This window comes from Phalacrocorax aristotelis, chromosome 24 (genome assembly GCF_949628215.1).
Source record: "Phalacrocorax aristotelis chromosome 24, bGulAri2.1, whole genome shotgun sequence".
Classification (NCBI taxonomy): Eukaryota; Metazoa; Chordata; class Aves; order Suliformes; family Phalacrocoracidae; genus Phalacrocorax; species Phalacrocorax aristotelis.
In genome coordinates this window covers 6,685,177-6,712,595 of record NC_134299.1, presented here as the reverse complement: position 1 = coordinate 6,712,595, position 27,419 = coordinate 6,685,177, and the positions used below count along the sequence as shown (strand labels likewise).

At 52.3% G+C, this 27,419-nt stretch overlaps 2 protein-coding genes across 5 annotated transcripts; one reads left to right on the top strand and one right to left on the bottom strand.

Annotated features, from left to right (window-relative positions):
- Positions 1-2,993: 2,993 nt before the first annotated feature.
- On the top strand, positions 2,994-8,221 carry PRNP (prion protein (Kanno blood group)). Its single transcript, XM_075074511.1, has 2 exons — positions 2,994-3,086; positions 6,034-8,221. Exon 2 carries the CDS (start codon positions 6,036-6,038, stop codon positions 6,792-6,794), a length of 759 nt encoding a protein of 252 aa, XP_074930612.1. The 5' UTR covers positions 2,994-3,086; positions 6,034-6,035; the 3' UTR covers positions 6,795-8,221.
- Positions 8,222-14,910: 6,689 nt separating this feature from the next.
- Positions 14,911-26,176, bottom strand: RASSF2 (Ras association domain family member 2). Of its 4 annotated transcripts, XM_075074535.1 has the most exons (12): positions 26,043-26,176; positions 25,418-25,623; positions 22,172-22,259; positions 20,863-20,938; positions 20,551-20,702; positions 19,734-19,822; positions 17,965-18,116; positions 17,768-17,869; positions 17,545-17,596; positions 17,319-17,440; positions 16,493-16,590; positions 14,911-16,274 (listed from the first exon to the last, which is right to left on the bottom strand). In XM_075074535.1, the coding sequence occupies exons 3-12, from the start codon at positions 22,228-22,230 to the stop codon at positions 16,205-16,207; spliced, it is 972 nt and encodes a 323-aa protein (XP_074930636.1). In that variant the 5' UTR covers positions 22,231-22,259; positions 25,418-25,623; positions 26,043-26,176; the 3' UTR covers positions 14,911-16,204. The 4 variants fall into 4 exon arrangements, with proteins under 4 accessions (XP_074930636.1, XP_074930639.1, XP_074930637.1 ...); XM_075074538.1 differs by lacking the exon at positions 17,768-17,869; XM_075074536.1 differs by lacking the exons at positions 25,418-25,623; positions 26,043-26,176 and having other exon boundaries at positions 20,551-20,751; positions 22,172-22,260.
- Positions 26,177-27,419: the final 1,243 nt, after the last annotated feature.

Below are 27,419 nucleotides of genomic sequence, written 5' to 3'. Positions count from 1 at the left end.
CACAACTCTCAGCTCGGCCAGCCAGCTGGTTTTTTACCCATCGAAGAGTGCACCTGTCCAGCCATGAGCCGCCAGCTTCTCTAGGAGGGTGCTGTGGGTGACAGTGTCAAAGGCATTGCTAAATTCCAGGCAGACACATCCACAGCCTTTCCCTCACCCACTGGGCGGGTCCCTGGTCATAGAAGAAGATCAGGTTGGCCAGGAAGGACCTGCCTTTCATGAAGCCGTGCTGGCTGGGCCTGATCCCTGGCTTGTCCTGCACTTGCCTGGTGAGCTCACTCAAGGTGAGCCGCTCCATGACACTTCCCCGGTACCAAGGTCAGGCTGACAGGCCTGTGGTTCCCTGGATCCTCCTTCCAGCCCTTCTCGTAGACGGGCATCACATCAGCAAACCTCCCGTCGCCTGGGAGCTCCCCTGTTAACCAGAGCTGCTGATAAATGATGGAGAGTGGCTTGGCAAGCTCCTCTGCCAGCTCCCTCAGCACTCTTGGGTGGATCCATCCGGCCCCATGGAATTGTCAGTGCCCAGGTGGAGCAGCGGGTCATAAACTGCTTCCTGCTGGATTATGGGAGGTTTATTCTGCTCCCTGTCCCTGCCTTCCAGCTCCGGGGGCTGAATACCCTGGGCATAACTGGTCTGGTGGTTAAAGACTGAGGCAAAGTAGGCCTCCCCACCAAAGAAAATGCAAAATACACTAATAAGGCTTTAATTCTTTAATTACACGCTGACATGGGAAAATAACTGCCTGACCGAGGGGAGTCTTTTTGCTGGGAAGCAAGTGCTCCCAGCGCTCCCCTTCCCTGCGCTCCCGTTTATTCCCCAAATTGCATTTTCTCTTCTCTCATCCAGGCAGCAGCCAAATATTACTGAGACATCTGGTTCCCAAGAAAAATCCAAAGTAGAGCATTTTAACTATTCTATGGTGAGACCAGAAAATAAACCAAATTCTGCAACACACTTTTCATTAGTCCTCTGAACACAGCACTTATTTCTGCTTATTTTTGCCTTTGGAGCATTTAAAGAGGTTTCCCGATGAGCTAAGTGTGATTTGAGACAGGGTGAGCTCAAGCCCAGATGTTTTGCTGTCTCCAGGGAGTGAAGGCAGAATGGGGACAGGCTGTGGGACTTCATCCCGGCCTCCAAGCCCTACCGAATTAGCCCCAAAACCCAGTAAATCTGCCACAAACTATTTTAATGCCTTCCCCTACCTTTGCATGCTGTGACTAATTCTCCAAGCAAGTCCAGAGTCACATGAATAAAAGTGGTTTGCGTGAATTAAAGCAGAAAAATAAAAATCAATGAGAAGACAAGCCCTCATCCTCTTCTAGCTCACCATTAAACCAAAGTCAACGTTTTCCATTTGTTACAAGAAAAACCCATCCCATTAATGCTTTCTAACCTCGCACGAACCTGCCACACTTAACATCCCATTATTTCCTCTGGCCCCTGCCGCTGCCTGAGCTGCAGCTGAAGAAGGGCCAAACCTCCAGCAGAGATCGATGCAGCTCTTGGCTTGCTGCCAGCAGAAATTTTACCCTGAGATGCTGAAGAAACTGTGTGGCACACGGCTTCGTTAAATAGATGCTGTGGATATACTGGTTTGGGTGGTTTTAACACTGCTAACTTCCACAATAAATTAAAGATTAATTAAAAGTCAATAGGCTACTCCTGCTTGATTTGCAGCTGGGATTTGACAGTTTCTATATTCTCCAAACAAGACCAGATCTTCCTCTGAAATATATTATTATGGAAAAATCCTAACTTTTTAGAAGCCACGGATGAATTCATCCCAACCACCCCATTCCTGGAGCTGTATTTCTTTCTTTTCCCGGCTTTGGATTTTAGATAGCCCACTGAATAATACTTAAACCAAAACCAGGGAATCAGGAGCCATCTGCACATTCACACAAGGAATAAATATGCCTGTGTATTGTAAGAGAGAGCTTCGATGGGCTCACTGACCTTAATCCTGTCCCCGTTATTTAATTTTCTCCTTCAGAAATTGGATGGCTCCCCAGCACAGCCAAAGCACCCAGCACAACCCCTGTCCCTGCCAGACAGAAATTACTAGATGTTGGGGTTTTTTTAACATAATCCAGCCAAACAGATAAACAAGTGTGTGGAGCATTGGGGTGGAAATCCTCTTTACAGCCAGATGTGCTCTGCGGTCCGGGGCGGGCGCACTGCCAGGACGACCATGCCTGGCCCGGCTATTTTGGGCAGCAAAACCTGGGCAGGGTTTGGGCTCTATCACGTGGCTGTGCTGAAATCGGTCTCGGTGCAATTAGTTTCAAGCTTCATTTGCATCTCCCAACCACCATGCAAGCATGCTGGGATGCTCTGCACTCAACCCATTTCTTATAGCCCATCCTAAGCCTAAAGGAGACAAATAACTCCCCATCTGGTCTTTAGGTCTCTATAGCCACACATACCCTTACACTCTGGAAAAGGGTGCCATAAAAGCCCCAGCTTGTCATGAGCATCCCGTACAATTATTAATTGCCTTCTGTGGCATTTCCTCCCGTTAAATATTGGTGTACTTCAACGTAAAGCACCACTGCTCTTTGCAGGATTGAGTTTTACTGCACTGGAGCGAGGCAAACAGAAGACAGGTTCATCCTTTCCCCTGCAGGTCTGAGCCTATTTTATTTTCTATCCATCAACCCCCAGAGCATCTCTCTATTTTACAGGAGAATGGATTCGGAGCTGCAGCCAGCAACCGCTAAAAGCATCCTTTCCTCTCCCAGAACCCCAACACCGAGATTTCCAAACCAGCCCCAAACCCTGCCAATCCATTGATATTTCTTGAATAAACCACCCGAGCGCTTTGATTTTCCGGCCACCCCTTTAGTCACCAGCATCACCTCCCACTCTCGTATCTGTGGGAGGGACTATGTGGGGGTTGAACCTAAATTCTGCGGGGTGTGGGCCACGGTTTTCCCTAAAGGACGATGGATGCTGGCCAGGCTGTACAGGGCTGGGCTGCGCAGGAGCCAGCTCCTCCCTCTCGCTATTTATTCCTCCCCGTGGCTCTGCGGCCGAGGCTGAATCACCCTGAACCGAGCAAGCAACGGGCTTCCAGCTGGTGAGTGTCAGGGAAAATGGGATGCGGGGGCTTCAGGTGGGATAAATCCAGAGGCGAGGGGGCTTTTAACACCAAGCAGCATCTCAGGGGATGGGGAGGCTGCCTCTTCTCTCTGCCATCGCTGCCTAAAAATAGATGTTTTAGGCTCCTAAGGCGAGCGTCCTCCTTAAAAGACAGAGCTCTGCTTCTCACTGCTGCTTGTTTATTCAGGGCTGACTCAAAGCTGATGCTGGTGGGAAATTCCCCCCTGCTCTGAGCCACCTGGATGGGGGGTTTCCAAAAACTAGGGGTGGCATTTTCAGAAAGCAAGCTGCTAGCCTGCATTGCCCTTCCCCATAGCCCCAGCCCTAATTTTTCAGCCCCCCATGAGCCAGGACCTTCCCAGCACTACTGGGAGGGTCTGGACACCCCCATTCCCGAGCATCTTCTCACCCTCCTTGCTGCATTGCTCCTCCACCTTCCCCTTCCCCACCTCCCTTCATTTCTTCTCTCTCCCCGGGCAACTTAACAAGGTTATTTCCACAGTTATTTTGGCACCAGGGTGCTGGTTTTCCTCTCCCAACCCGAAGCTGCCTTCTTGCCAGCCCTGCACACGTAATTGCTGCTTGCAATGGCTCCTCACATCCTCCATTTTCTGCTTCCTCCTCTGCCTTTAAGGAGCACCGGGTTTCCTCTGGTTCTCCAACACAGGCGGATATAAATCACTCTGATATAAATCACCTGAATTAATTTCTCATTGCCTACATTTGCCCACGGAGAGGGAAAATGGGGGGAGGAAGGTTAAAAAGAGTGGGGGGAAAAAAATACCTGTGAAGTCATTCAATAACATAATTTGATAATAATATTATGGTCATACCATAAATATTATTTCCAAGCAGAGGGAACCGAGCTCCAAGCCCAAGGAAGCAGCTCCCTGGTCCCCATCACGCACAGGGTGTTTGTGCCAGGGACAGCTTTTATTCAGGGCGAAGCTCAGCTGCCCAAGGAGCTCCGTAATTAGCAGCGCAAACACAAATGAGCCTTGTTTATCAGAGCTCCTCTCTGTGAAGGCAATTAGAGGAACAGGTGGGTGCTGCCAGGCTGGAACATCCTCTGGGACTTTGCTGTAACCCGTTTTCATCCAGAGGTTGATTTTTTTCCCCCTTGAAACTCATTGTGGAGGAGAGTCATGCCTTAAAAAAAGAATATTTGTGGCTTTTTTAACCTATTTCTGGTGGGGTTTTTTTTGTGTGTGCCCTTTTTTTTTGACTGCCCAGGGAGCATTTACCCATCCAAGTTTTTGCCATGTCTTTTGGCTATTTTTAACCCCCTGATCTCATCGTTGCTCCCGGTGGGTGGGTGCTACGGGGCAAGGAAGCAACAAACCTGCTTGAAAGCAGACGACTTGCACCCGATTTTTTTACAAGATGGTGCGGAGCAGGCAGCCTGAGCCTGGCTTTCCTCCCTGTCACAAGGGACAGGCTCTGCATCTTTCCTGCTCTTTTAATTAAGACTTTTGCTAACGATCCCAGTTAAAAAAAAAAAAAGACATTAAAAGACCTTAATTCAAACATTTCTGGACATAAGACCAGATTTTTTGAAGGGGAAAGGAGAGAAAGAGCATCATTATCTGAACCCAGAGATTAATGCGCTTTTTATGGGCCGTAAACCCATAGCTAATGTGCAACAGAAGAACCTCTGCCTTAAACAAGGGTTTGCTCTGGCTGTTTGTGCTGTTAAGGGCAATATCTCACAAGAGCCTCTCATCTCTTATCTGCATTAAGCATACCTCTGGGTTGAGTGGTGGCTCTTAAGGAAGCCAGTTCATTAGTTGCTGCAAAAAACCCCACTTGGGACCCAACCCGTAACTGTTTCTTGCTGTAACATGAGCCAGCAAGTGCATCCGAAGCATGCAAGGATGCTGCAAAAATGCCCACCCACGCTTTGCCAGGAACGCTTTGCTCTCCCTCCCCAGCACCCTGGCATGCACGGGGGTATTTTGGGGGGTAGCTCAGCCTTGGGCAGGATGGAAAAACCCTTCGCTAGTGCTGGACTCACATATTAAACGTGAGGGCAACAGCAATTCAGTGTTTCTTGGTGTTGCGGGGAGGCATCCGAAGGGATCTTGCAGCTTGGGAGGTGTTTTCCAAAGGATTTGTAGACCTGGCGTGTATTATATGAGCTGGGTTATACACGGGAAGAGAAACGGCTTGTTAAAATGGGACTTCCTCCTTGCCAGCCCACCAGCTAACGCAGGAGGCGCCTGGCGTGCCCCTGGGACGCCAACAGCAAAATGCTGAGTAAGCAGATAGCTGCAGACACATTAAACGAGAAAAATGCTGTTCTTCAGTTAAGGCCTGTTGCTCATAAACAGGGACTTGGGCAAAACACGCTGAATTTTTTTCTTTGGGGGAAAAAACCCTCTGGGGCAAGGCTGGGTGCTGCCTTCCTTGCAGCCCCAGGTACCCATAAGCTTTGAGATTGGGATGAATCTGTTCATCGCCATCAATCCTTGCACATCACAGATCTAATTTACATCATCTGATTGGCTGGAGCAGGTTTGATAAGTGGATTTTTACCTCCCAACCAAGGGAAACATTTTCCCCAAACGTTTTTATTCCACGACTTAAAATTACCGTTACTAGCAGAGGACCTGCTGGGGAGGTGGGGAATATATATAGATATATGAAAAGAAAGGAAAAATAATATATATATGTTCTGGTTTAAATATAAATATATAAATATTTATACACACACACACACATATATATAAAAGGGGTTTTGGGGAGGATAAATATGCATTTAAGTCCAAAGCTATTTATTCTGCAGCTGGATTAAAGCTGGTGTGTGTTTTATATGATGCGTAAGTAAGGGAGCCTAAGCCCCGTGGTGCTCGCAGCAGGGCGGGTGCAGGGGCTGCGGGGTCTCACCTCCCACCTGTAACACTGCCTGTCCTTCTGTCCCGCAGCCATGGCCAGGCTCCTCGTCACCTGCTGCCTGGTGGCCCTGCTCCTCAGCGCCTGGACCGATGTTGCCTTGTCCAAGAAGAGCAAAGGCAAGCCCAGCGGGGGTGGCTGGGGCATGGGGAGCCACCGCCAGCCCAGCTACCCCCGCCAGCCCGGCTACCCGCAAAACCCCGGCTACCCCCATAACCCCGGCTACCCCCACAACCCCGGCTACCCCCACAACCCGGGGTGGGGACAGGGTTACAACCCATCCAGCGGAGGAAGCTACCACAACCAAAAGCCATGGAAACCCCCCAAATCCAAGACCAACTTCAAGCACGTGGCCGGGGCGGCAGCGGCGGGCGCTGTGGTGGGAGGTTTGGGGGGCTACGCCATGGGACGTGTCATGTCGGGGATGCACTATCACTTCGACAGCCCCGATGAGTACCGGTGGTGGAACGCAAACGCGGACCGTTACCCCAACCGGGTTTACTACCGGGATTACAGCAGCCCCGTCACACAGGACGTCTTCGTTGCCGACTGCTTTAACATCACGGTGACCGAATACAACATCGGACCCGCTGCCAAGAAGAACGTGTCGGAGGCTGGTCAAGTGGCGAACCAAACAGAGACGGAGATGGAGACCAAGGTGGTGACGAAGGTGATCCGGGAGATGTGCGTCCAGCAGTATCGCGAGTACCGCCTGGCCTCCGGCAACCGGCTGCACCTTGCTGACGTCTCCCTCGCCACTCTCCTCCTCCTCACCCTCTTTGCCATGCACTGATGCGCCCTGGATCCCGTGGTTTCGAGATGTCACCCGTGTCCCTGCGGGGACCTGCTGAGCCCCCCTGTTCTTGCTTGCGGTCGTCTTTGGTGAAGAGCCCTTGGGGCACACAGGCACCAACGCTCCCCATCACCTCCCCGGAGGCTCTGGTTTAGACAACTGGATGAAAATATCCTTCTCCACGCCAAATGCGACCCTGTCGTGGCAGGACAGTGATGGAGCTGGATGCCCAAACAAATGGCCTTCACCACCTCCTTCTCCTCGGGGCCACCCTGAGAGGGACTGGGCAGAAAGGAGCTCTCCCGGTCCTTGGCACCCCTGCAAGAGCATTTCTGAAAATCCTTTTTGCTAACAAGCAGGGTTTTACCTGATCCCCTTAGCCCCACTGCCACCAAACCCCCTTTGCCCAGGACGCGCTGTGGCATTGCCCCTGAACACCTATACACCCCCCAGGGGTTTTAGGAGGGTCAGAGATGGGTTTTTCCAGCAACAAGCTGCTGGATTGCAATTTTAACCCTTTAATCCTAAAAGCCACTCTTCCTCATGTCCATGTGGACCTGCCCGCTCCGCACTTTGCATGCTGCAAATACCTCCTGCAGCAATACACAAAAATAAAATGATATTTCTTTTTCCCCTGCAGCAAGGCCGAAGCCCTGGCTGGGTTTTGGTTGACCCCCGCGCCACTTCGCTTTCGGCTGAGCCTCGCTGTCCGTCTTAAAGACAAAAAGTGCTGCTGAATGTCCCCAAAAAACCCCGAAATGGGAATGCTTGGTGTGTTACAGCCAGAGAAAAGGCTATTTTTGGATGTGCTAGAGGTGACAAGTCATGCTCACACTTCGGCACCTTGACCTAAAGGACGTTAAAATACAGCAAAAAGGATGCCTGGGGGGGGGGCCAAGCACGTAGCAAGAGACTTATATCACCTAAATTGCACGGTTACAGCAAAAAACATCAGGAAAACCAAGCCTGAGGGATGGGAGATGCTAAAAAATTCCCCAAACAACCACCCCTTTTGCAAGTAATTTGTAGAAGCAGCAGGTGAAATTCTTGCTTCTTGTGTTTGGGTCGATGCTGGGTTGTCTCTAACCTGCAGCATCTGTAAAGTTGCGCTTGTTGAACCAGTCTCCCCGAGTTATATTTAATATCTCTCGTGTTTTGGTTTTTTTTTTTGCAAGGCACTGAATGACACTATTCTAAATGATTTTTTGCATTGGTGTAAGCTAAATGAAGCTATATATATATTAAAAAAAATAGAGAGAAAAGAAATCTTTCAGGATATTCACTGGAAAAGCAGGGCTTTGGGGTAACCCGTACTTTGTGATACGCGAATGTTTTGTAAAGCTGTAACGGTGCATGCACAAAATTTGCCGTTCCGATACTTTTCTAAGTGTTCGATGTCTGGTACAAATTAAAACGGATAAAGCCAAGATGCACGCCAGCCTCCTTCGTGCAAACAGCTCTCGCCCGTCCCCACAGCGCCGCAGACAGAAGCGGCATTTTTCACCCTGTCTGTCCCTGCTTCCCCAGCCTGTGGGCGCCTTTGTTCCCTTTCAGCACTAAATTTGGCCTAAATCCCACAATTTCAGTTAACCTTTCCTCCTCCCCTGCTCCGTCTAACAGTATCGCTACCATCCAACAGATATTTTCTAATAAAGCCAATGTGCTGGTTGGGGCCAGGGATTTCTTCTCCCCACAGAAAGTCAACACTCATTTATACCTTGTATTTACTCCAGTTAGTTTTCTGTCTAATAAAAGAGTTTTTACATTTGCTGTTTCAGTGGCATTAAGCCTGATCACCTTCACGTGAAGCCCCGAGCCCTACTTAATGTTGCCAGCAATCCAAATCTCCCTGGTATCTAAACCAGCATCATCATTAGATGACCTCGACTATACAAAGGGTTAAAAATTACAATTAAAAAGACACAAGAATTTGGTCCCTTCAGCTGGATGGTGCTTTTATTTTAAGCTCAAGACCAAGCCTTGGGCCAGTTTGATCTGCGCCTACGCAGGATGTGATTTATTGTGCTGCAAACGCCCTTGCCCACAAGGATACTAAAGAACTTGGGCTTTAAGTGGTGCTCCAGGTAAACCCCAAATGTGACTTTTTTTTCATACTTTTGGCAGAAAATAAAGGGAAAAAACCTATTCAGCACTAACAGGTGATTATTCCTGTGTGCAAGCAACATGCTCCCAAAGCAGGGATCCTGTAGGTGCTTGAAAAAAGCAAAATAAAAGGTTGGCTACCGGGCATCTCCACGTTATCTCTGAATATTGGCCAGTGGAGCAGCAAAGGGGAGTGGGGCAAAAACATAGGTGGCTGGCAGGGCTCGGTATTGGACCTCGTTTCCGAAATGAGGAAAATGAAAATAAAACGTCACAATCCCATACTTCACATCTTCCCTGTGCAAAAACAATTTAAAAAATGGTGACGGAAAGGAACATTTGGGGAATAAAAAGCCCCTGTATGGTTATTGTGTCTGTCCCAAGCATCCCTACAGCTGCTGCTCATCCTACACCAACTCAGCATCCAACTGCTTAATGCATCCCAAAAGCTCTCCGGCTCCAGACTTTACCGGGACATTTTATTTAAGACGTTATTTTGCCGTAAATATTCAAAACTGAATCGCTCAGACTTTTCCCCATGTCATTTAAAGGGGGGTGGGGGAAATAAATGCAAGACCCCCAAAGCCCCCAGCTCAGCTGCCTGCACGGAAAACCACTACAGGGGGACCCCATTGATCAGCGCTGCAGGGAGGTAGATACAACAGCTGGAGTTTCTGCTGGGTTTATTATTAATTCTAAGCAAGCACATTAAAAAAAACCCCAAACCCCTCAGTGCCCTATAGGAATAGTTGGATTTTTTTCAACCCAAAAAAAAGGTTTTTTCAAGGCAAAACAAGAGCAATTTCAAACTTAAAGAGGTTTGAATGAAGTTACGGTCCTTCAGTGATGGGCTCGGAGGCCCCATCTCCTAACAGACCTTGCACTGGCGAGCTGCAGCCCAGCGGCAGGAGGAGGAATCCGTAGCAAGGAAGGAAAAACCAGAAAAAACCCTCAACCAAGAAGGAAATCTCTCCCTGATAAGAAGGAAAAAAAAGCCCACAAAGGAGGACACCCCTCCCAAAAGGGGAAAAAACCCCAACAAGAAGAGAAAAAAACCTGCCCCACACAAAGGAGAAAAACATCCCACCCCCTCCAACCAAAGGAGGGGAAAAAACCCAATAAGAAGGAACCCCCTTATTTTCCAAGGTGAGCGCACGGCTATTGCCGGGAAGGTCTTGGCAGCGCTGGCATGGTAAACTCCGCTGAGGAGGGTTTGACCTCCGCAGGCAGCCGTGCAAGAGGCTAATTTTTAGCCCCCCCCAAAACCCCCCATCTTCTCTGCACTTCACCCCAGCAGGGGGAAGCTGCGCCAACCCGCCAAGCAGAGGGAAACACCAGCGTCGGCGACGCTCAAAGCTCAAAACCCCACTTTTTCCCCCTCTCTGCGCACACAGCACCCAATTTTTTTAGCCAGCATGGGGTCCTGCGCGGGTAATTGGGCTTTACGGTGATTATCGGAGCGGTTTCTGCGCTGCTGTGGGGCCGGTGGGGGATGTCGGTGCTTTCCTGGCTCTGGGAGCCCTTGAGCAGGACCCTGGGACATGGTCCGAGACCTCGCGTCCTTTAAGGATGGTGGGATCCAATAACCCTGGAGCCCTTTTGGCCCCTAGGAGCGGTCTGTTAAACTAAATAAACTAATTGATTTGCATTAATTAGCTAAAACTGCAGTGTGGGCAGGAGCCCTGCTGCCAAGCAAGGTCGGGAAGCATTTCTGGTCATAAATACACTCCAAAATACAAATGCAATCATTTTGGGGGTTGTTTTTTTTACACTCTCTCCCAAATCGCCCATCCCATGGCATTTTGCATCCCTCAATTCCACAGATAAGCATCCCCATGCAGGCAGAGCAACTGAATATATTTTTCTTGTCTGAAAAAAACCTGCAAAAAGAGGATTTCTGGTGCACAGCTGGGCAGTTTGCAGAGAGCTGGAGGAGAAGTAGTCTTATCTGGAGGCTTGAAATGCAAAGCAAGTGCCCAAACCTCATCGGCAGCTGATTTTGTTCCTGCTTCTGATCTGGGGGCGGGGGTCGGGAAATTGGAGAAGCCGCATCGCCGAGCAAACAGCACCATCTCCCGTCTGAGCCCAGCACCGACTCCCAGGATCAACTCTGCGGATGGTTTTGCAAAGCTGGGTCTCTCAAAGAACCCTCCAAAGTTAGGCTGAGCTTTGCAGCCGGCAGCCCCGGAGGCTGGCACTCGCTGGGTTGCTGTTTCAGAGCAAAATGCGTGACAACGCCTTGACTTTGCCCGCAGCTGCTCGCCTAGAAAAACACATCTCCGAGGGATCTTGGCCTCTGGGGCTGCTCAAGAGCAGCCCCGCTCCCCCCTCTGATCGTGCAACCCCAAAACTCCCCAGCACAAGGTGATGAACGAGGACCTTAATCGCTTTTAAGGCCTTTTCCTGCAGCACAGCCCTTCGCAAGGACTGGAAATTAAATTGGGCGGGGGGAGATCGGAGCACGTCCCCATACATTGCATGCCAGCGGGAGGGAAAAAAGCAAGAAAAATGTGGGAACGTGATGTAGAGATTGCGGGATGATCATCCCTGCGGCATTTCTGAGCTCAGGCTGTAAATTAGGGCTGTGAGCGGAAGATGCTTGTCTGGATGCAAAATATATACTGGAAAAATTTGACCTGTGGCTGGAGTTTCTGCTGGGTTTATTATTAATTCTAAGCAAGCACACAAAAAAAAACCCCAAACCCCTCAGTGCCCTATAGGAATAGTTGGATTTTTTTCAACCTAAAAGCTATCCCCTAAGCCAGGGGAGAGACCACAGCGATTTTGACAGCCGTAACAGCGTTGGCCTCGGGTGCATCCTGTACTCGCTGGCTCCAAAATGCTATTAAATCCCTCAGGAGCCAAACAACCTCTGTAAAATTTAAGAAGGTACTGTAAAAGAGCCCAGAAAAATCAACGTACACCAACCAGGGCTCCTTCCACCCCTCGATAGATGCGAGACCCAACTCAACTGCTCTCCCGGGGAGATGGTAAGGATATTCATACCCCCAAAAACCCGACTGATTCCAAGGGGAGAGGACCTGCTCACAGACACAGACCTGCTCAAAAATACTTCGGTGAGGGACTTACCTGCAGGAGGATGGTGATTGCGGCTGCCCACAGGCTTCCTGGCGATCCCCAATATTTCACTTGGCACCTCTTTATTTTCTTTGCTCACAGCAATGGTTGAGCTGCTGCAGCTAAACCAGATTTTAGGGAAGGTTTAACCACCCAAGACAGGGACTAGAGAAGAAAATGCAGATACTGGAGGGGAATGCATCCCTCACGACTCCAAGCTCTTCCCAGGGAGGGTTTGCATCCGCTCTGCCACACACGAAGGACCTGCGGGAGGGTCAGCCCCACAGCTGGGCGTGTTTTGGGCTGGGGGTGCTAAAGATTGGGATGTGTTTGATCATACTGAAGCCAGGGAGGTGGGACGGGGTTTGTCCCTGAGCATTGTGCTCAGTCGCTGCTGCAGCATCGTCCCTCTGGCTCTTCCTCAGGTTGCGACCGGTGCTAAATACACTGGATTTGGTTAAAAAAGGAGAGGATGTCTCAAGGCCAAACTTTATTGCAAGGCGTAGGGGTCCCATTTCAAGCCCCGCATCCTCCCCGCACGGAGTCCCAGCACTCTTTTGAGGGGAAAGGAGCATTTTTTGGTAAAGCCGTGTAATGGGAAACCAGAGCCAAGCGCTGGCAGGGCTCATCCAGCACCTCTCTGGGTGCAAATATCCATGTGTCCTTGCAGGGCTGGATTTGCTCACATACGTGCTCTTGCAGACGGGGGTTTGCAGGATCCGGCCGGCTCCCGGGTGGCCCCGTGAGCGTGGGGATGGCTGCCCGGCTCCGGCTGCTGGTGCAGGGTCCCGTCGTGCCAGCGGGGGGAAACTGAGGCAGCGGCGGAGCATCTCTTCCACCTCCCCAAGCCACATCTACTCTCCCAGGAAAGTCATTCACTAAGAAAACCCGGCAGGCTCAGCCGGCCGGGGGGGGTCACCCGGGGTCCCCTCCCTGTGCTCAGCGCTGCAGCCTGTGGCTGACAAAGCAGACGGCGGGTGCCAGCAGCAGAGCGAGGCCGATGCCACCGCACCGGTCCCCAGGGGCTCGGCTGGGGGTTCCTCGCTTGGCACCCATGTCCGGCCAACTTGGGGCATGAAAACCATCTGCCAGTGGGGGCTGCCGGGCTGCCGGGACGCCGTGACCCAGGCGAGATGGTCGTGGGCGCCCCAAAAGCCCCATGCCGTACCCCGCAGCAGCACCGGCCGCGATGGCCCCCGCCACCTTCGAGCCGCGGCCGGGGGTGCCACCGCTGCGGGAGACGGCCCGAAAGCCCCCGCGCAGCCCCCCGCTGCCACCTCCTCGCCCGCTGGTTCTCCCGACGGCACCGCGGCGGCCGCTGGCGACATCGCTGAAGAGGGCGAGCAGCAGCATCGCCACCCAGCACCAGGTGTCGCGGGGCCTCATCCTGCCTGACCTGTGAAAGGGGCACAAGGAGGGGACGGTGAGCACAGGGATCCCGGCTCCATGCACAGCACGGCCTGCCTGAGGCTTGGGCCAACCTACATTAATATAGTTAATAATTAAATGTATTTACTGTATTTAACGTATTATTGTACTTATTTACCATATTCTATTAATAAATATGGAGGGTGGGCACCACCGGCATGGCACAGTGCAAACGCTCCTGACTTCCCAAGCAAAGTCGCACCTTCATTTTTCCACCCCAATTTCAAGCACCACAATGTGACTCCCCCCCGCCACATTCCCCACCCTGCAACCCCCCCAGCCGGTGGCTGAGCAAACAGGCTCATTGTACCGAAGCTGCTGAGCCATCGCAGCCCCAAAATCGTCCCAAAAATAGCAGGAGCCGTGTTGACAAAAGCCTTTTGAAAAAGCAGAGCCCCCCTGGCTGGCCGCCCCGGCCGCAGCATCCCTGTGTCAGCGTTTCCCTCCTGCAGCCCCTGCTAGAAGGTGCCAGGCCTGACCCCCCCCTTTCAAAACCCAGTGCTCTGAAAAAAAAGAAAAAAGGGTTTGATTAATTTAATTTGCCTGTTTCGCTGCCCTGCTCCTCCAACTAATGGGGTTTATTTTAAGGAAAACCCAGAGAAATGCATGTCCCCCTTCCAGGTGTTTGCAGCTGCATCCCCACCACTGGAAGCACTGCAAACCCCATCAAAATCCAGACATGGGGATGTTTTCCTTCCTATTTGACCCCCTCTATTTTCTCCTGCAGTATCCAAGCTTATGGATCACAACCAGGGGACAAGCCCAGTGCGGAAGCGGCTGGGCAGGGTGCAGTGCCTCCCCAGGCGGCTCTCCCCATCCCAACCTCCAGCTCAGGTGCGTGCCAAAACCCCAACACTTTTCACCTTGCCGTCTACCCTATTCCTTCTCTTTTTGTCCCTCAACTCCGTGCCGAGGATGCTGCCCTTACCCGTGCACCTGGGGCCGTGCCAGTGATGGTTCTTCCCGTCTGCGCCTGCCGGGCTCGACTCACATCGGGCTTTTCCCAGTGGTTAAAGCTTTGATAAGCAGAGCCAACGTCACTTGTATCCCCCTCCTGCACGGGGAGGGATAAATGGGCTACAATGGACTGGATAACGCGGGGCTGGCGGCATCGGGGAGAAAGCAAAGCACGGCTGGGGATAACCTTGGGGATGCAGAGAGCTCAGCCTCGAGGAGGAGAAAAAAGAATTGATCAGGTTTAAAAATTCAGTGTGTTTAAAACAAGGATGAGCAATGAGAGTTTTTCTTCTAGAGCTGAGTTTTACTTTCTAGAAGAGAAACAGCCAGAGGATGGAGCCCGCTGCCCACGGTGCATGGGGATAAACAGTCTGTAAGGGCTGGATAAACCCTACAACAGCCCCAGAAATCCTCCAGCAACTTAGTTAAGAGTCTCCAAAACTGCAGGGCAGGAGCATTCCTCCTTGGGAAACTTCTCCACCAGGATTCATGCAGGTTTTGCTCTTTTCCCTTGTTGCTCCAAGCCCATGCAGAGCATGTTTCACTAACATTCCTATCTGCAAAGTGCTTTAATTTGAACAAACCAGGCTCTGACTCAGGGGTTTTCATTCTGTATTAAGTTGCTACATATTTTGTTTTCATGTTAATCAATGAAGCAATGCCACAGTCATCCTTCAAATACATAAAAAGCTTTTCTCGCTGTACAATACTTTCCCTAACCTGTGTTAAAGGTGGAAAAGGTACCATCAAAATAAAAAAAAATTACAAAGATACATTGCAAAAACTCAAGTGAGGGGGAAAGTCAGAGTTTTAGTTCACATCGAGGTATAAAATTGATATTGCTGGTTTAGCCTGGGAGGAAAGAGGTTTTTCCAGGTGTGATGATGCTAATGGAGCCAGTCCTGGTCCAGGTGTGACCAGGACCATGTGCCAGCGCCGCTGCAAAACCCATTTTCAAAAGAAACCCCTCTTTATTTCTGCCTCTCCCTCCTCCTGCTGCCCCCCCCACTTTCTGTACAGCATCCCTCAAGGGATGCTCAGCGCCACAAACCATTCCTGCGAGCGCTATTTGGCGTGTTGCGGCTACCAGAGAGGTTTGACATCATGGTGTGGTTTGTTTCTCTTTTTTGAAATCCCTAAAATTAGTGCAAATTAGAAACGGGGGAAGGAGGGAGTTACGCGACCAGATGCAGGTTAAGGGAAGGCGCCGGAAAAAAAGGTGATTTACTCTTTCGCTGTAAATCCAACCCTCGGTCCCCAGGTTTGCTTTTGGCAGCAAAAGTGTTAAAAACTTCCCAATTCTTGATTTACAAAAGCTTCCCATCACCTGCGACGTATTGCAATAGAAATGTGCTTTTTTTTTTTTTTTTTTTAAAAAAAAGAGGAATTATTTGTGCTCTCTTGCCACTGAGCAGTGTGTTCTCCGCTGGGAGCCACGTGCAGGCACCGCTGCTGCGAGCATCTTCAAACAACCCAAATTCTTGCTGTTGACGTCTCGCAGCCCCCGCTCGGCCCTGTCCTCGGCAGCTTCACCCTGCTCACGGATTTCCTCTTTTTTTTTTTTAATCCTTTTTTTTTTTTAATTCCCCTTGTTATTTCCGGGGATTTGGTGTTTTGGCTGAAGCTGCCACTTGGCCAGAACCTTGCTGGGGAAAAAAAAACCCATCTGCAGAGGAGAAACCCCCCGAGGAAGCTGCGCAGATGAAGGCGCGGGAGGATGGGGTTAGCTCAGAGCCGGAGCGATCCGGGCGGACCCCGGGAGCGCTCCAGGCACGACGGGGGTTTGGGATTCCGTACGGTACATCTTGCAGGCAACCGGCTCGTCGAGGCGCCGGTGAGGCATTTCACATCGCCGTCGGACCTTCAGAAATCTCCTCCAGCCTTTGCTCAATCATCAGCCGGAGGATGGAGTATCTGCAGAGGCGAGGGACAAGGAAAAGAGGATTTTTGCAGCACTAAAAGGGACTTTTAACCCAAACTGCCAAGGAAACCCTGGAATAAAGCAAAACTCAGTGGCTCACGCATGCGTTAGGGATGCAGGCTGTGTAAATGAATTTTTGTACCAAAACAATCCCCCAACAATGTCCTTAACTCTCAGCATCTCCCCTCAATGTCACCAAGCCCCGGCGTACTTGCGCATTAGCTTCTTCACTTCGCGATCCTCCTCTTCCTCCAGCTTCTGGATGAAACTCCTGAGGACGGGCATCTCAAATTTAATGTACTGAGCAACCTGGGTGGGAGAGAAATGCCAGGCCAGCTGATGAAGAGGGTGGTGCACTGACCCTGTGAGGCTGAAGGTGACCTCGCAGCATCCTCTCCCCAGATTTAACCAGGGAAACCAAGAACCCCCCTGACTTTTGCAACAAACCCGAAAAGAAACCGTGTTCCTTTGGCAGGGCATGATCATCAGCTTGTGCAAATGGGTGCTCGTTAATTACCAGGGGAAAAAATCCACCTAAGGTGTCTTTAATTTTACCCAGTGGCTGCAAGACTTGGCTCCTTCATACCCCTGCGCATCCCTAACATGTCACTGAGTGCTTTGAGCCCAAATATACCCCAGAGGTGCCTCATCTGTGCTCTGATTTAAGAGCAGGGCAGGGCCGGGGTAGGAGGAAGCCGGCAGATGGCATAAATGAGCCGTCCCCCACCCACAGCCCTTTCCCCGCCTGGCAAAATACCCGTTACACCGAAGAATGTGCAGCCATTGATCTTCTGCCATCAGATTTGGGATGGCAAAATAGGGCTGGGGGCGTTTGCTCTCGGTTGCGGTTTAAAGATGCTCTTTAAGCACAGAACAAAGGTTTTCCCATAAGATGGGGACTTTTCGCGGGGAGACACGGGAGCAAAGCAAAGCAGTTCCTGCACCCCCCCAGCACACAGACATCCCCCTGGTTTTCCAGCCTGGCTGCATCCCGAGCCCATCCAAAAGCAACGAGCACCCCGCGCTGCCAAACTCACATCGTAGGTGACTTCTTCCACCTGGTCCTTCTCCATGAGGAAGACCTTGGAGACCTGCTCGCAGGGGCCCTGCAGGATGCGGGCGATCAGGGGGTAGTCGCTGGCTCGCAGCTTCTGCTTCTCTGCAACGCCAAAAGCACCAGCGTTTGGCCCGGCGGACAACGGGGCTTTGCCGTGGCCGACACGCCGGCTGCGCCGGGGCGGGGGGTGGATTTTGCAGACTCACCTCCGCTGGTGTGGACGATGTACAGCGCAAACTCTTCCGCCGAGTTTTCGATCTGAACAGAGACACAAATCACGGTAAAAGGTCCATGGTTTTATCCAAGGCTTTTCCAGCAATTAAATAAAAAATCCCATTATTTCACTCTTCCACTGCATTTATATCTGTGGGATATAAATTCCCCATGCAGAGCAAGCCAGGAGCGCGGCGGGCAGAATATCTAACATACCTTGAATTTATTGAGCAGCAGTTTGAGGACCTGGGGCGTCGTCATCGTGCTGTTTATCCGGACATTGGTGACAGAGCCGTACGCTGGCGTGAATACGGATGTCTGCCGGGCGCAAAGGCCATTGAAACCCCGCCCCGGCTTTCCCCAGCGGTCCATCAGGAGAGGTTCTGGGGGAGCCGGCAAGGTTCAGGGCTCACCTTATGGTTGTAGAAGTGCCCGTTGATGGAGAAGCGGTGACGGCGGATGCGCCGCTGCTCGCTGGGGGTGCGGGAGCTGCCCCGCCGCCGGACGCCCACATCGCTCCGTGTCCGCATCAGCTGCGGCGTCTCCTCCGGCTGCGATTTGGCACCTGGAAAAGAGCCGGTGGGAGGACGGGGCTGAGGACTGGGGGCAAGCGAGAACCCCACGGGGTCCTACCCCAGCATCTTCCTGCTGCAAAATAGCTCCTGGGAGTCCCCCCACGGATGCAGAAGTCCCTGTCCCAGAAACACAGCCCTACAAACTTCCCAGGACAGATTTAATGCACCGGTTTAAACCACGGCAGCTACTGGTTTATTCTCTCCCAGCTCCTGAAGGAGGCTATTAATTCAGAATTAACTGCATAAATCCAGGCTGCTACCCGGATAAAGCCTCTCCTCCCGGGGACTCAAGCATCTTTACTTGCTTTTTCATAATTTAACCTTTTTTTTTTCCTCCTTTCCTTTAATGAGAACAGGCAAATGAGGCCAGCGCTTCAGATCTCTGCGTGAAAACTGGCCGGGGTCCAGATTATTATAAACTATCTCTTCATCCATTTTTAATGAACCTCTCGGGCTCAAGCTTGGATGTTTTAATTCAAAGCATGTCTGCAGCAAGAAAAATCTCTGGTGTGCGCCGCTCCAGATGCACGCCACGGGCCATGGTGACTAAGCACTCACGAGGAGCCATGCACGCACGTTATGCACTGATTTTTATAGGCTTTTGGAGAAATATATAATAAAAGAACTTTCTTATGCACTGGCAGAGGATTAACATCATATGGCTGGCTGAAATAGCTCCTGGTTATTTCTATGGTGCGATGCGTTGCAGATATTGCCTGGGCAAGCTTTAATTAAGGGGGGGAAAGAAAAAAAGTGTCATGCACAGGGAGATCAAAAAGAGAAAGGGAAAAGCTGGAGGAGCAAGGATGGGCCAAAGGGTTTCATGGATCAATGAGTTTTGCAAGTGCTCAACTCCTCCCCGAGCTGGGAAGTGGATGAGCAGCCCGAAGCCAAAAGGATTAGCTGGTTCTTCTCTGCCTCCAGGGTGTGTTTCCATTAACCCACCTCCCCCCCACCCCCCAGAAAAAGCGGGGAACATCTGCAAAATGCCCCAATCAAACAGGAAAAATGCATAAAGCAGGTTTTCCCAGTGGGAATTGCCGGTGGGAATTGCCAGTGGGGCAGCTTGTGTCCTGGTCATCGCTGCCTCGTGCTAAAAACAAGGGATTAACGAAGAGCCGGGCGGAAGAGCTCTTCCCCCTCTCTATGGAGAAAAAAACAGGGAGGGGAAAAAAACTTTGCAGAAATGTTGATTTCTCCATAGCAACGGCACTTCCCAAGCCCGTCTATTCTTCTTCCCTAAAAGTGGAGCTGCCGGAAAGGGGAAGCGTCGACATCCTTTTCCCTACGATCCCACGAGGCTCTTTGCTCCATCCCCCTATTTCTTTCCAAGCGCCTCTTTACCACATCCCACCGTGGCCCCTTCCCCGAGCAAAAGCCCTTAGGATGGGTTTCGAGTCATTGGGACTAAGATTTTTTCTTGCTGCAATTAAATAAATTAAATGTAGGCGCTTTGGAAATGGCTTTAAGTAACCTGGAGCAAGATGGGGACATCGATTTCTACAGAAAAAAGATGCTTGTTTTATATTTTCTCAAATCAGACTGGAGCATAAGGCAGCTGCTCCCAACCGCCCGGCCAAATCCAGCCGGATCTGAGCCCGGCTCACCTGCGCCGCTCCCGGGAGCCTCTGCGTTTGGCACGGCCTCCGCAGCCGTAACCTGGATGTCCGGCACGGTGCTGGGCTTCAGCACGGACCTGGCAATAAAAAACCCCAAATGGTGGGTGCTCTGTTAGCAGCTGATAACTGGGATAATTTCCCGTCCCAGCCCCGATGTTGCTGTTTCCAGGATGGGAAGCAGCCTGTTCTCCCTGTGGAGCTGGCAGATAACCATGCCTGGAGGGTCGCAGCACAGGCTAGTGGCAACATAAATCCTGGATCCCATCCTGTCCCCCTCCCAAAAAACCCTTTGGAGGTTCTTATCCCAGCTGCCCTCTTCCCAGGACCCGACACAGCCTTTTTGCAAGCACCAGCACGCAACCTGCACAAACAAAGCTGAACCTCTCCCTTTTTTCTCTTCACCGACATCTAAAAAACCATGCAAAAACCAGGCAGACCCCACCACGGCCAGGACAGCCCATGGAAGCTGCAGCCCAGGGTCCTGAGGGGGTTTGCAGAGGGCGGCTGGGAACTGGCTGCGCCGGGGGAATTACTTGGGCCTGGAGCAACATTCAGCACCGAACTTGTATTAAAGTTAAAACCCAGGCTGGTTTTGGAAGGAGCTTCTTGCAGGTAAAGGGATCTTTGCAAAAATGGGGGGGATCTTTGCAAAGTCAAACCAAGCTACTTTATTTCAGACTTGGCTTCTTCAAGGTGTTGCATGCTGGAAAAAAATAAAAGGACCCAGAGAAGGTAGCTGGGGTTGTAACCCAGTAAACACTGCCTTGGGGTGGGTGTGTGGGGGGCTTCTTTTCCCTCCGCTCACCCATGGGCTCCCAGGTTGCAGCCCGAGTGCCAGGAGGAGGAGGAGGGCGGAGGGCGGATGCGCTGGTTGTCGTCCTGCATCTGCAGGCGGATGGGTCGCCGCAAGCCCCAGGAGATGTTCAGCAGCCCCTCCACGATAAGCTCGCCTTCCTCCTGCGCAAGAGATGGGCAGCTCGGTATCCGAAATACGAATAAGCGCTGACTGTTAATAAGAGGCATGATTTGGCCCTCACAAGTCTGACTCAAATCCGATTTCCTTGCTTTTTCTCTGCTGCCAGAGAGAAGTTGGGCGCCTGCCCCGGGGGTTTCTTACCTCCCGGTGCCGCAGTTGCAAATTTTGCCCTTCATAGTAGATGTTGTACGTCTTCAAGTGTAAGAGCAGCTCGTTTCTGGAAAAAAAACATGGGAAGGACCCTGAGAAGCGCGGCGGAGCGAGGGGGGATGTCGCAGGCACCACTCCGCGCCCGGCGTGGTACCCCTGAGCCGGCTGGGGGGGAGGGGGGAATTTGGGGGGATCTGGGAGAAAGCAGGAGCTGCTTTCCAGGGCCAGGCTGGGCGATGAACCTGCCACACTGCTGGGGGATCCAAACCAGGCTCACGCAGGGCAAACTGGGGTCTCTCGCCGCCTCTAGACCTCCCTTGCTGAGATCTGCTGCGGGTTCAGCCCAGGGTTGACCTTCGCAACCTGATTACGTGGGGGACAGGAGCTCCCTGCAGCCGTGCCCTCCCTAAGCCGTGCAAAAAGATGTAAGAAAGCCCATCACACCTCGGTGGAGTCAGTCACAAGGCTGGAAAACAAGGATATTTTCAGAGCACCCAAGCCCTTGGGTCATGCTGGAGTCACAAGTTATCACAGGCAAGTTTATCATGTTGGCTCGTCGCTCCGGACCCTGACCTCGAGCTCAAATTAAAAGTCTGAGCCCTGCAGCGGTCGGGAATGAGTAATAAAAATCAAAATAATAAAAAAGCAAAAATAAAAATAAAAATATAAAAATAGAAATAGAAATAAAAAAATATTTTTTTTTTTTAAAAAAGGTAATAAATAAATAAATGAATAAATAAAAATAAACCAAGCCAGGCTAAGCGCAGCTCTGAATGATGGGGAAGCGATGCCTCTGGCATTAACTCGTAAAGCTTCCTTAATTCAGCTGGCTGACAGTTTTAGGATGCTCGGCACCATCAGACAAGTACAAAGAAGCACAGATCACGGGAATTTGGGGTTATGAGAGAGAAAAAAGGGGAGAAAATATCACATGTATCTTTCCTCCAAAAATCTTCCTTAAGAATCCTTTTACTTCTTTACCAAAGCATAAAAGAGCACTTATTGATTGGGATCTTTTCCAGCAAAACCTACATTCACGGAAGTTTACAGACCATTTGGCCGCGCTCCTAATTAAAGAATTTCAAAATCCCATCAACAATCTCCTTTTATTTCAAGGAAGTTGCCGTTTCTTGCCCCAGAATGGCTTTTCCCTTCCAAATCCAACCGAACCGAGTTAAACCCCAGGCTCGCTCACCTTCTCCCAGCTGGAAGGCAAAACCCACCCCCGAATACTGCAGGTAACTCCCCAGCTACCAGCACCGACCGTATTTCTGCATTTCAGCCCTGCCCAGCATCTTACTTGGAGATGTATTTGCCTTTTCCGCAGGGGACCAGGTACTCGCAGCCACCGTAATCCATCCTCCCGCTCTTCTTTCATGGGAGCTGAACTGCAAAGAGGGAGGAGAGAAAAGCATCGGCGTGAACGGCCCCGTTATGGCATCCCTGACACGTACCCCGGGATAGCGGGGAGAAAATACAGCCTGCTTGGATTTGGAAGAGCTCTTGGGAAAAGGCTCCAGCAGCCACAGCAGTGGGTGAAGTTTGATGCGGCTCCTCCGGGAAAACCAATGGAGAGGGAGGGGAAATCAGATAAGGGGAGAAACGCTGTAAACTCACTGAAAATTTAATACTGGCAGAGCTATGCTTTCACTAACATTTGCATTTCGAGCATCGGCAGTGCCAGACCTGGAGGTGGGAGGGTTATAAGCAGGATTTATTTCTTTTCTCCGTTTATTTTACTAGGGTTTTGCTACAAAGCTTCAGACAAGCAGGTCTGGATCTGGCTTGATATTTCCTCATGCCATCCCAAAACCTGGCGGCGGGCACGGGCACTGACTTTCACATGCAGTGAGAGACGCCGGGCTCGTTCCTTTATCTTTTTTATTTTACAATGCTGGTTGAATTTTCGTGCGTTCCCTGCAGTGCCAGAACATCTCCATCGCTCTTGTGCAATTGCTCAGAAACTCTCCCCGGATCCCACCTTTGGAGTGGACCCAGCTTAAAGCCCAAGAGTGATTTTTGGATGCTTCAAAGCGGAATTAAAATGAGTTTTAGGGTGAAGCCTCCAGGGCCACTCACAGGCTTGGGAGTGCTTTGGAAGTCAGGCACGGGAGAGACCTTGAAGTGCAACGTTGGGGTGGTTTTGAGTGATGAGAAAGGACTTCTTGGGTTGTGCTTTTCCTCGGGCGTTTGTGCAAACTCTCCTACAGAGGAGCTTTCATTTTTCCAGGGTCTCCCCACTCCCTTCCCTTGCCCAGAAAGAGAAACAGAGGAAGAAAAGTGTATTTGATCCACAAATCGCTGTTTTCTTCCACCTTCTACAATTGCCATGTGCTTCCTCCCAATCCCCAGAGAAACAAACCCTTTTTCCTGTCCGTCCCCCCTCAAAACACAACCAACATCCAGGCAGATAAATGACTCAACCAAGGCCATGTGGTAAAACCTGTGTCGGAGAACAGACTCGTCCCTAAAACCTCCGCGCAGCTGCAGTCCCCGCTTCTCACCCCACGCACTATGATAAATAAAATATATGCCACAGCAAAAATATTCTGCGTCTTGCCTCAAACCCGAGAAGAGGTTGCAAAAGCAAAGCCTGCCTTTAAGCAGGCAGAAACAGGCAGGGGAAGGGCAGGAAGCCGGCCTGGCCCCCAGGGCTCCAGCTCTGCCTGGAGAAAGCAGAAGAGAAACCCGCCGCCGAAAAATCGCACGTCGCAACGGAAAAGCTGACCAAGCTTTGGGTTTCCTGATGAGGCGTGTGAGCATCCCAGCAAAGGCCAGCATCAACCGTCCTCCCGCGGCCGGCAGTGCCCGTCCCGCGTCCATCCATCCTCCCACAGAGAATAAACTCAATAATAATCCTATTTATCCCTCAAAAATAATATTGGGAGAGGATTTTGCAGCTGGCTTCGTAGCTTTGGGGTAAATATTGGCGCAGCAGCTGCGTGGCACCTGCTGCAGCGGGGACCCAGACCTGGGGGCTACCAGCTGTGGGATACAGGAACAGTAGAAATAAGCATCTCGCTGCGAGCGTCCCCTGAAAGCAGATGAAAAAGCTGCGGGGCAGTCACCGCTAAGGCATCGCTGCACGGAGGGAGGATGAAACGACACGGCTGCTTGGCCCATGCAAAAATGTTGCTAAAAATACCAAAGTGGCTGAAAAAAAAAATCCCCTCCAGCGGCGCAGCCCCGGGTGGAGCTTTTAGTATTGCAGGGAGCTTTGCTCTGCGGCATCGCAGCGATATGAAGGGGTGAAGCCAAAGCCCCACTTCCCTCGAAGGGGGCACTGGGGCAAACTCCAGCCAAAAAACGTACACGATTTGGGATGGAAAGGGAGCCCTGAAATGCAGGTTCATCCCTCTGCGCCGAGGAGCCCGGTTTCCTGTTTACTGGCCCGGCACTGCCACCTTCGCCTCCGTCATCACATCCCCTTCCGAGCAAGTGAGGGAAGGGGCAAATTCTTCCTTTTTTGGGTCTCAAGAGTGCCAGGCTGTGGGTGGAAGGGAGCGGCAGCTGTCTGGAGCTCCCCAATCAGACCAGCAGCCGCCAGCCCCCTCCTCCCCCCCCCCCACTTTTCTGCCACAGCTTTAGCAAAAGGCTGGAAATCACCAAAATAAAAGGGCTGGCAACGTGCAAGTTGCCCAATCACTTGCTCAACCTGGGCAGCTCAGCGCCATCTTCATTTCCTAGCGCCCCCCGCGCCTCAGTTTCCCCACTCGGAGCCAACGGATTTCCTTCGTGCCCGGCGTGGGCTGAGCCTTTGCTGCCGTCTTGCAAAGTGTTTTTTTAAAAAAAACCCATCAGATCAAACCAATTCCCCCTGCACATGTGGCAGGAGGATTTCAACCCTCTGCCTTCTGACACGAACCGTCGGCTGCTCCCGCAGTCGTTTCCAGGCCTCACGGGCCCCAGGCTTATTCCCCTCCCTAAAAACAACCTTCCTAAGACCCTTCCCCGCACCCCTACGGCCCCATCGCCCTGCGATGCAGAGCGAGCCTGGCCACCCTCGCAGCCCCTCGCATGGAGCGGGGACGAGCGCTTGCTTTTGCACAGCTCTTAGGGGGATGCACAGCTCAAACGCAACAACAAAAATATAAAAAAACAGGAAAAAAACCCCAAAGTCATGTTTTCAGCAGAAAAGGGATTGTCTTCCTGGCTCCTGCAAAGAAAGGAGCATTTTTGGGGCAGGATTTTGCTTTCTCAGTCCCCTCCGGCAGCACGCGGATGCTTTGGCAGCATCCCCACCGCTGCTTCGGCATCTCCCTGCTCAGGCGGGAGACGTGATTTCGGCACAGCTGATGCTTCCCCCCAGCCGTGCGAGGGATTGTGGGAATATCCCGCTCCCCGGGGAGGCCGCAATGCTCCCTCCTGTGCAAACCCTGCCGCTTCCCCGCAGCCCAGGGCGGCTTTTAACCAGCCCAACGGCGCATCGATCCCGATGCAATCGGTAGCAAAGCATCATCCGGAAGCGACAGTTCCTCCCTTGGAGGCGCCGAGAGCCTCGCAAAGCTGCTTTACCCCGCGGTGGGATGCGACTGAGCGCTCTCACCCCGTCCTGGCAGATCCTTTGCTTGACCGACGGTGCTCGGCGGACGGCTCCCACGGGCCGCTGCAGCGATAGCTCCGGCCCAGGCCCTATTTTGAAGCCAGGATTTCTTCCGAGCGTCCGTCCGGCGTCCCTAAGCGCGAAGGTGCGGCAGCTCCATTGTTTTCCAGCGCCGCTATTGTTCACCAGCCCAACTGCTCAGCCCCGTCCTGCAAAGGAGAGCCGAGGGAAGCGGTGAGCGGTGGCAGAACCGCCGTCGGGCGATGCCGTCGGGGTGACGGCTCGCTTGGGGACAAGTGGGGGGATCCATTGGGCACAGTGAGCACGTCAGACCCTCCGAGCAGAGCCGGTGGCCATCAACAGCTTGTTGTGGGCTATGGGAAAGGAGCCGGTGGGTCCCCACGCAGGGTGCGACGGGGGCTGCAGCAAAGGTGCCGTGACCAGGCTGGGGGGCTGCGGGTGCTCGCCGGTCCCCCCAGCCCGTGAGAGGTGCCAGCCCCAAAAAAGAGGGGCGCTGCTGAGGGTGCTCCTTGGGTGCAGAGGTGACCCCCCCGCCCCGGCATAGGGGCCGGATTCCGCCCCCCCCTCCCCGCCCCGCGGGTGGGCGCAGCCTTCGCCTCCTACTCACCGCGGACGGGGCTCCGGGCTGGCTCCGGCTCAGGATGAGGATGAGGATGAGGATGGGGATGGGGATGGGGACGCCCCGTCCCGCCGCGCTCTCCCGAACCCGCAGCCGGCGCCCCCGTAGGGCCGCCCCTCGGCGGGGCGGGGCGGGGCGGGGCTGCGGGTACGGCCCCGGGTGCCGGGACTGAAATCCCCAGGGACACCCCCCTCGCCGGCACCGGCACCCCAAGGGACACCCCGCACCGGGTGCCGGGATCCCCCAAAGGATGCCCTACCTCGGGCACCCAGTTTGTGCCACACCCCCCCCCCCCCCCCCAGGCGTGGGGTCCCAAAAGATGCTCCATCTCAAAGCCCTGGTTCAGGCTCTGGGACTGGGCTCCCAAGGGACACCCAGGTTGCACCCCAGGACCAGGATCCCAAGGGATGCTCATCCTCTGTACCAGGACCAGGATCCCAAGGGATGCCCCATCCCATGTGCCGGAGCTGGAAACTCTCTTAGGATCAGCTCCAGCTCCACGCAGGGCGCCCAGAGGGAGCCCCGCAGGCTGCATCACACAGGCTAAAGTGGTTATTTCTGCCTTAAAACGCCCCAAGAGCTGTGATATTCAGCGCCGGAGTCATGCAAGCGTCGCACTCTGCTCTTTTGCCTTTGGGATGGAGCAACAGGGGCGTGCGCTGGCAGCAAGCAGCTCCCAACCGCGGCCATGGGATCCCATTCGGATCCAAAACCGCCCCCGAGAAGGGGATTGAAGAGAAAATAAATAATAATAATTATAATAATAAAATAAACCTGCCTGGAAGCAGATGCCGCAGCTCGGGGTCACGGTTACCTCCAGAACAGCGCTCAGCCCCCCGCCTCTGCTCCCAGGCTGCAGGTCCCACCCTGCCCATGCACCCCGCGTCGCTGCGCGGCGGGTTTGGGGGAGCGCAGAGGTGTTAAGTATTCCAGAAGAGCAGCGGCGTGCGGCCACTTCCCTCCGCCTTTGTCTGCTCCTGACCTTTCCCAGTGCTTTGTGGTTTCTCTGGGCTTTTTTTCTTTTTAAGGAATTCGCCTAGAAACAGCCCACACGAAGGGGAAAAAAAACAACCCCAAAAACAAAGAAATAAGCTAAACAGCTGGTTTAACAAAACAAGTCAGTCTTTACAACCGTGGATTGTAATCGGCCCTTCCCCCCGCTCCTAATTTTTTTTTTATTTGTATGTAAAATATGAGAAGTTCAGGAGGAGCCATCTGGCTTGGGGAAACTGACTCGGCAAAAGCAAGCCGGGATGGGGGTTAGTATTTATATTCCAGCAGCATCTCCGAGGGCTGGCGGAGATGAGAGGCCCTTTGTCGCGGGAAGAGCCCGGCCGCGCCACACAATGGCCCAGAGCTGGCCCC

Bases quoted from the DNA above. Each gene is read 5' to 3' on its own strand.
- PRNP (XM_075074511.1), top strand. From the start codon at position 6,036: ATGGCCAGGCTCCTCGTCACCTGCTGCCTGGTGGCCCTGCTCCTCAGC.
- RASSF2 (XM_075074535.1), bottom strand. From the start codon at position 22,230: ATGGATTACGGTGGCTGCGAGTACCTGGTCCCCTGCGGAAAAGGCAAA. The intron at 20,939-22,171 runs GTAAGATGCTGG...TTTTTTTTCCAG, and splicing joins AAAGGCAAATACATCTCCAA to AAACGAGCTGCTCTTACACT. The intron at 17,870-17,964 runs GTGAGCCCTGAA...TGCGCCCGGCAG, and splicing joins GGCACTTCTACAACCATAAG to ACATCCGTATTCACGCCAGC.